We start from the raw sequence: 7,935 nt of genomic DNA, 5'->3' as shown, positions 1-7,935 counted from the left end.
GTATTTTATGCTATATATTTATAAATCACAAAACTAGTCTTACTTATACAATTAAATTTATTGGACAATAAGCTATTGTTAGTTTATTTATGAATATAATTATGTTTAAAAATTGGGTTAAATTACAATTTTAGTTTTTATTGTTTGAAAAAAGTTTGAATTTAGTTTAATCCTTAAAATTTGACAACTTTCATTAATAATCCATACGAGCGAGACTATTTTCTATGATTTCATTGAACTAAAAAGACTAAAATTAAGCTATAAATCATAGAGACTAAATTCTATTATTTTGTATTATCTTATAATTTAATATAATTATAATTCTTAAATGTAAAAAATTGTATTCTAAACAGTTAAAACATAAAAAAGTAAATTATTTCCAAAATTTAGTTTTCAGAAACATAATATGGATCGTCGGTCAAACATATCTATTAAACTCAATGAATTTAAAAACATAAAACATAATCTGAATACTCCACCAAACACAAACAAACCCTTAAGTTCTTAAAAAGTATGTCTATTTAGTCCTTCGATTCTTCAAACGTGCTATATTTAGCCTAAACCTAGGTTAAAAGGATGTTTTAATTAATTTAAACAAAGGTGGTTAACCAAGAATTTAGTGTGTAGTTATATTAGAAATGTGTAAAAAAAAAGATCTAATAACGTGACTGTGATTAATTTAGACAAAAACTGCATTGGTTGGAAGATGCAAAATCCTCCGGTGGGGTTGGAGGCGAAACGAATATGAGAGATTTTAGTGAAACTAAATTGATGATGGAAAAGGCCAAAAGGGTTTGTGGTGTGGGTGTGAGTTCATGGTTTGTTATTTGTGGGGGAGATTGGTGATTGGACCATAAATACCCACACAAGCTTTACTTTTATTCGTTCTTTTACTAATTCCATTACTCATTCTTTAGCTTTCTTTGTCCAATGTCTAGAGGGATATTTGGGACCTTTTGTCTCTTCATTACCTTTCTCCTCTAGGAAGATTGATTATATTACAATAAAGTATATCTTTATCATCCAAAAAATGAAAAATTCTTATAGATCCACAAAAACTATAAAACTGTTTACAAAATATAGCAAAAATTAGATAGATTTTGCTAGATGAACTGCAAAAATGAGATAAACAACAAAACCAAAGTCGGTTGGTTTCAAAAAGTTTCAAATCAAGAATTTTCAGAAAGTATTTCTAAGTCTTAGACTGATCCGATCCGACCTGACTGATCAACCGATCCTTACTTATTGATGTCGAAGTTAGTTCGAACATTTACTAAATTGATTATGGTCGATTCACGATCAATTTTGTAAAAAATCGATTCCAACCGATTCATAATCCTATATTTTATAATTTTTTTGTTATATTTTAAAATATCTATAAAAAAATCATAAAATATCAATTTTAAGATATCGTAAAAATATATTTTGATTTTTTTAAGCCTGATTTTCTTAGGGAACAAAAAGAAAAAAAAAAGAAGAAGAAGAAGGAGACACGTGTCGTTCATGTATTGAAAACAATTCATTTACTTGCTGAACAAGACAAGAAAGGAGAGGTTCGGATAAAAGTTTCGAAAATTCCATTGTTTTGTATTTAATACTATTTTTTTTAATGAATTTCGTGGATCTTTTCATTATATAAATTTTAATATTCAATTAATAATTATATCAATTTAAAATTTAATCGATATTTTAAATAAAATATTACGAAAGATTTTGAATGGGTATAAATTTTATAGTTTAGATTGATATATTTAAATTAAATTTTAAATCAACACAACTATCTACATAAATTTTACAATAGAATCATAAAAGAGGGACGAAATTGACGAAATATTTTACGAAAGGTAAATATTTTTAGATTTTTTCTTAAAAAAACCCTCAGAATTAGATTTGTAAAACTCTAAATAGCTTTAGTAGCCAATAACCATTTGCCACGTGTGTTTCGGCGGAGCCCAGCCCATTTGGTCAGCAGTGGCAATATGGTAATAAAAGAAAGTCATTAGGGATATTTTAGTCAAGCACTGGATACGCTGCGTAGAGGCTTGGAATCTCCTCTTTCCGCGTCGCTTGCTTGGTGCTTTCTTTTACACACGCAAAATACCGCCCTTCCAAATTCCCCCCCCTTTTTTTTTTCCTTCCTTCCTTTCTTGCTGCTTCTTCTTCTTCTTCTTCCCCCTTCGCGGTTTAGGGTTTCTTCTTCATCCCTTCCCATGTTGCAGGGTCTCCTTCATTTTTCTTCTTAATTCTCAATCTCAATCTCCACTGCTGTAGGGTTTCTTTTTCCTCCATGGCTCTAATCACCTTTTCTCTGGTAGTATTTCACTCTTTCTCCCTTGCTCCTTTCACTTTTCTTTCCTCCCTCCTCCTTTTCTCTTTTTCTTTTCAAATTTCAATTAATCTATGTTTCCCATGTTCTGTTTTGTTTATGAATTTTTGATTACTCGATGACCAATTGGGAGTTTGAATTTATTTGTTTTTTGTTCTGACGGTGAATTTTACTCGATATGTTTAGATTTTGAGCTGTGTTCTTGTCATATGCAATTGGGGTTTGGTTATTTGTTTGTTTTGTGTTACGTGATTGTGTTCCTTGAGTTATTGGATGAGCAAGTGGATGTTTGACTTAGATTCCAGTATGGTGGTATTAATTAGTTTTAGTTGTCGGCAGGTTTTGATGTTCAGGGACTTGAGTCAAGCATGAGTCTTTAATCTGGATGCTTAGTCAACTAGTTAGTTACTTTTTTTTTAACGACTTTTACTGTTGCCCTCTTCTTCTCCTTAGCTTCTGACCTTCGCTTGTTGGTTATTAGGAGAATTTGTTCATTTGAGTTTGTTTGTTATTTGCTATCAGGGAAGTAGTTTATATTCATTATAGTGGATGCTCATGTTAATAGTAGGAGTAGGACCATTTGCTTTTTTAGACCTTTATTTGAAATTATCGTCATTGGAGTCAGATTCTTGATTGCACCAAGTAAGAAATCCTAGTCTGTAATTGAGTTGCTTGGTAACCTTGTTGCTTCCTAGTTACTGTATTCTGGAATTGGAATGGCAAGTTGGGGGTGTTCTAGTTCTGCTTGAGAATAGAGTACGTTTGAATACAACTTCTAATTTTTTTTCTTTGGGCCTTGCTTTTGATTCAGAAGTTCTCTAGATTCGCTGAATCTTGACTTCACTTTTGAGGCATTGAGTCAAGCAATATTTGGTTGATCTGTTTCTTGAGCCAAGTGGAAAACATGTACAATGAAGGAGCCAACCCTGAATTTATTTTTGATCAGGGTGTTTATTATCCTACTGCCGCCAATTATGGTTATTACTGTACAGGTAATCTTCGTGAACATATGATGAGGCATTTGAAATGATGTTGTGATGACTCATATGTGTCTTGACTGTTATAGGATTTGAATCACCTGGCGAATGGGAGGACCATTCTCGGATTTTTGGTTTAGATGGTCCAGATGTCCAATACGCAGTGAGTAATGATACATATCTGCATTTTCTATTTTATTGTTTTTAAGCTTTGTTTTTATGATATCATTTTTCTCTCTTGTTCCAGGGTGCTCAAAATGAGAATTCATCTTATGTATATTATACGCCAAGCTATGGATATGCACAGTCTCAATACAATCCGTATAATCCTTACATACATGGTGCTATGATAGGACCAGATGGTCCATATCTAGGAGCCCAACAGTTTTACACCATTCCTTCTTATGACAGCTCCGTTACTTCTCCTGCATATGTCCCCGTTATTGTTCAGCCAGATATTGTCCCCAATAGTTCCATTGACTTGATTGACCCTTCAATTAATAGATCTAATGGAAATGGAAGAATGCAAAAAAATGAGAGTTCTGGAAGCTTTTCTAGGAACCACTCTAAACCTGCTTTAGACCAGAGAAATTCTTTGGCAAGGTTATCAGAAGTGCCAAGAGCTAATGTTGGTCCAAGTAAGCAAAGTGGAACACTTGGTAGCATTTCTGCTGGTGGTCATGCTGGATCAGTTTCATCACGTGTTTTTCAGGTAAAATCAATTCTTTTTCTTGTGTTGAAGGCAATTTGTTTGTGCTTACTTGGAAGGAGTATTCTGAATGCCTTTTCTTACGGTTTGATTTGTAATTTTGCTATGTATATGATTTAGATTATCTATTCATTTAGTGTTATGTATTAGGCGTTGTGTGCATATGCAATTTTCTTTTCACTTTCAGCGATTAATGGAACTTGTTGGGATTAAAAATTATGCTTACAGGGTAGGGGTGCTTATGGGTCAATTCAACCAGTAGATGACATATCAAATGGAAAGGTTGTTTCTCAACATAGTCAATTGAGAGGACCTCATCCTATCAATAATGCCTTTTCTGACTTTCGATCAAGTGCTCATGGACAGGCTGCGATTGCTAAATTTCAGCCTAAGGTTCAAGTTGGTAGAGTTCTGGATAGTGCAAATGCTAGTTCAGATGCATTAAGTGAGCAGAATCGAGGACCTAGAATCAGCAGATCTAAAGCCCAACTGGCTCTGAAAGCCTACACAACCAAGGCTGGAGATGGTAATGCAGATGGAAACATTATTATCTACACAGATCAGTATAATAAGGATGATTTTCCTATTGAATACACGGATGCAAAATTTTTTGTAATAAAATCTTACAGTGAGGATGATGTCCACAAGAGCATTAAGTATAATGTTTGGTCATCTACTCCCAATGGGAATAAGAAACTTAATATTGCATATGAAGATGCTCGGAGAATAGTTTCAGCAAAATCAAGAAGCTGTCCTGTATTCCTTTTCTTCTCTGTAAGTTCATTGTTTCTTTTCAGATTTCATGTTATCATATGTTGTTTTTTTCTTTTGAGGGCTATTATTATTATTAGGGGAATTGTTAAAAATGGTAAATTTGACAAAATATTTACACTTCATGACAAAATTGTGTATTGGGTTTTTGCCTTGATGGGTAAATATTTAGTTTTTTTTTTTTTTAATTATTGTAAAAAAGAAACCTTATTAATAGTATCATTTTCTATTTAGGTCAATGCAAGTGGTCAGTTCTGTGGTGTAGCAGAGATGGTTGGCCCTGTGGACTTCAACAGGGATATGGATTTTTGGCAGCAGGATAAATGGAATGGAAGTTTCCCTGTTAAGTGGCACATAATCAAAGACGTTCCGAACAACAACTTTAGGCATGTCATTTTGGAAAATAATGAAAATAAACCTGTTACTAATAGCAGAGATACCCAAGAGGTAAGTAGCTTTGTTTCTATTCATAGAAAGTATTGTCTTGATTCTTGAATGTTTTGATTAATTCTGTGGCAGGGATATGGATTTATTGAATGCTTTGTTTCTTATGTTGTTCTGTTAAGGAGTGATTTGAATATCTTCTCATCCTGTGGTAGGTTGTATCTGCATTCACAAGAATAACAAATTTAAACTTCTTTACTTGGCAAGCATAACCTCGTGACTTGGTCTTTTTTATTCGATGTGGAAACTGTTCTATTTTGTCTTATATTAAAGAAACTATGTAGATTAAATTTGTTATATTTCTAGCTGGATATTTAACTTTCATCAGTTTTTCTGGTCTTTTTGGTGTTGAAAGAAAGGAGTGGATCTTCAATGATAAAAACTCATCTTTGGGTTTTATTTATTATCTATTTTTAATGGACATGGTTCTATTTAATGCTCTATGTCCACATTTTTTAAACGTGATAGTTTTTTTTCTTTAATTTACAATTGGCGATCTTTTTTTATCCTCCATTGGTGGTAGTTCCATTCATACTTGTTTCTTCTGTTAAAAAAAGGTTTCATCAGTTTACAAGTTAGTAGCGCAATTAAGTGCCATTGTTTGGGAAGTTTGGTGGTTTGTTCCTTGAAATTTTGGTTTGGTAGCCATTACACTCGTTTGTGACTAGAAACTTAGCCTTTTTCTACCTTCTGTATTCCAACTTTGTTAGATTGGCGGAAAATGAAATTGATTTGTGCGGTTTTGAAACAATATGTTAACTAATTATATTCTCATATGCAGATTCCGCTCAAAAAAGGTCTGGAGATGCTTAAGTTATTCAAGAGCCATACATTAAAGACTTCTTTACTTGACGACTTCATTTATTATGAAAACCGTCAGAAGATCATGCAGGAAGAGAAAGCGCGGTTGGTTATTAGAAGGCTCGAGCGTCCCTATTTTGTACCTGCATTAGATCATACTCGACAGCTAAATTGTGTTGTTGAGCTGCCTTTGAGAGAGGATAAGAATCTCAACAAGGCCAATGATGGTCCAAGGGTGTTGGAAAGGAATGCAGCCTCAAGAGCTGAACAGCAAGTCTACTCAAACCCTGGTAATGCTGGTGCTGTGGTAGTGAAGGAAAGTCCGAAACCCAATGCCGAAGAGAAAGTTGACGTTACATCGACATTGAAGATGGAATCACTTGAAATCAGCCCGAAAGTGGTTGAAAATCCTTTAGGGGGTGCTACACCCGCTGCTGCTAGTGATACAAATTCCAAAAACCATACTGAAGTTGTCACTGTAGGATCAATGCCAATCAAAGTTAACGGATATAATACTGAAACTTCGGGTGTTTTGACCGTGGGAACGATTCCGCTCGATCCTAAAGCCCTGCAGCTTGACAAAGAAGATGCGTTCCCCAATAACGGGTCTCAACACAAATGATGGAAATATAGTAAAAACGAGTATACTGGAATGTTTCTGGGCGGTCTCAGGAAAAAAAAAAAAAAAGGAAAAAAAAGGAAAAAAAAAGGAAAAAAAAGGGTCCCATGGTTTACTTGATTTGAAGATGCTATTTGGTATTTCTTGGTTATCACAATTATCTTCGTTTATTTGGGCAATGTTCTGATGTAGTAATTGGTGGTTTTTTTTTAATGGGTTTCTTCTTTGTGCCATGTTGATGTTTACTAAAATCAATTGAAAATTTCCAAATGTATTATCAGCTCTGCTTTCTTCATTTTCCCGTCCCATCTCAAGTATAATGTGAAAATTTGTCTTGAAGTTGAACTGCTAAAAGAATCTAAAGGAATCTCCTCATTTGAATTTAGGCATGTTTACCAAATTGATAGATGGGAAATGGTGTAATCAAGAAATTTTATTGAACCGTAATTAATTAGCTTTTGATTGTGTTTAGAATTCACTTTTTATTATTGTTATCCTTATAAAACTTGTGATACCAATAACTCGTAGGTCTACAACGATTATTAATGTTGAGTGCTTTGGATTCTTCAAGTATATTTGATTTGTTTATTTTATAGGTCGGAATGCATAGCTTGAGAATTAAGTTGAAGAAAATAGATAGATTTTTGGATTTTGTTATTTAAATAATGTAAATTTTTTAAAAAGTAACAAGTTCATATCGTTAGGGCATCGATGCATTGTTTTGTTTTGTTTTTCTTCTAAAAAAGATAAAATAAAATGGAAGCCATAATATATTCTTTGTTCTTGTCTCACCGTTTATGGTAATATTTTCTCCTACTTTCTCTTCCGTTCCTTCCTTAAGAATCCTCATATTCTTTTAACTTACAATAAAAAATCATACATCTAATCATAGTGATCAATTTTCTTTTCATTTGGGTACATGATAGATTTATAAATTTGATGAAAAATTGATACTTTGGTCTCATTCTACAATCAAACTTATAAACATCTCTCACCTCCAAATGTTCTGTTTTATTTTTTTCTATCAAATATTTTAAAAAATCAAACCCACATTCAATGGATAGTTTTTTCCATTATTTTTTTGATTTAAAATTTAATAATTAATTCAAAAGAAATGGAAATAAAACATATTTAATTTTAAAAATGAAAAATAAAAAATCGAATAATTACTTATAAAATAAAATCGACAACATTTTAAATATAATAAATAAATCAAACAATTTACAAAATAACCAGATTTTATATTCTATAAGATTATTAATAATAAAATTTACAATTATGCTATATT

General features: G+C 32.5%; 1 protein-coding gene across 2 annotated transcripts; it reads left to right on the top strand.

Annotated features, from left to right (window-relative positions):
* The first annotated feature begins 2,081 nt into the window (after positions 1-2,081).
* On the top strand, positions 2,082-6,942 carry LOC103497760 (YTH domain-containing protein ECT4). Of its 2 annotated transcripts, none has more exons than XM_008460081.3 (7): positions 2,082-2,311; positions 3,138-3,318; positions 3,393-3,466; positions 3,551-4,015; positions 4,241-4,786; positions 5,018-5,230; positions 6,009-6,942. In XM_008460081.3, the coding sequence occupies exons 2-7, from the start codon at positions 3,231-3,233 to the stop codon at positions 6,648-6,650; spliced, it is 2,028 nt and encodes a 675-aa protein (XP_008458303.2). In that variant the 5' UTR covers positions 2,082-2,311; positions 3,138-3,230; the 3' UTR covers positions 6,651-6,942. The 2 variants fall into 2 exon arrangements, with proteins under 2 accessions (XP_008458303.2, XP_008458304.2); XM_008460082.3 differs by having other exon boundaries at positions 2,093-2,311; positions 3,141-3,318.
* The last annotated feature ends 993 nt before the right edge of the window (positions 6,943-7,935 follow it).

Source organism: Cucumis melo, chromosome 11, assembly GCF_025177605.1.
Source record: "Cucumis melo cultivar AY chromosome 11, USDA_Cmelo_AY_1.0, whole genome shotgun sequence".
In the NCBI taxonomy this organism is placed as follows: domain Eukaryota; kingdom Viridiplantae; phylum Streptophyta; class Magnoliopsida; order Cucurbitales; family Cucurbitaceae; genus Cucumis; species Cucumis melo.
The sequence above is the reverse complement of the archived record's forward strand: the minus strand, read 5'-3'. Positions and strand labels throughout refer to the sequence as shown.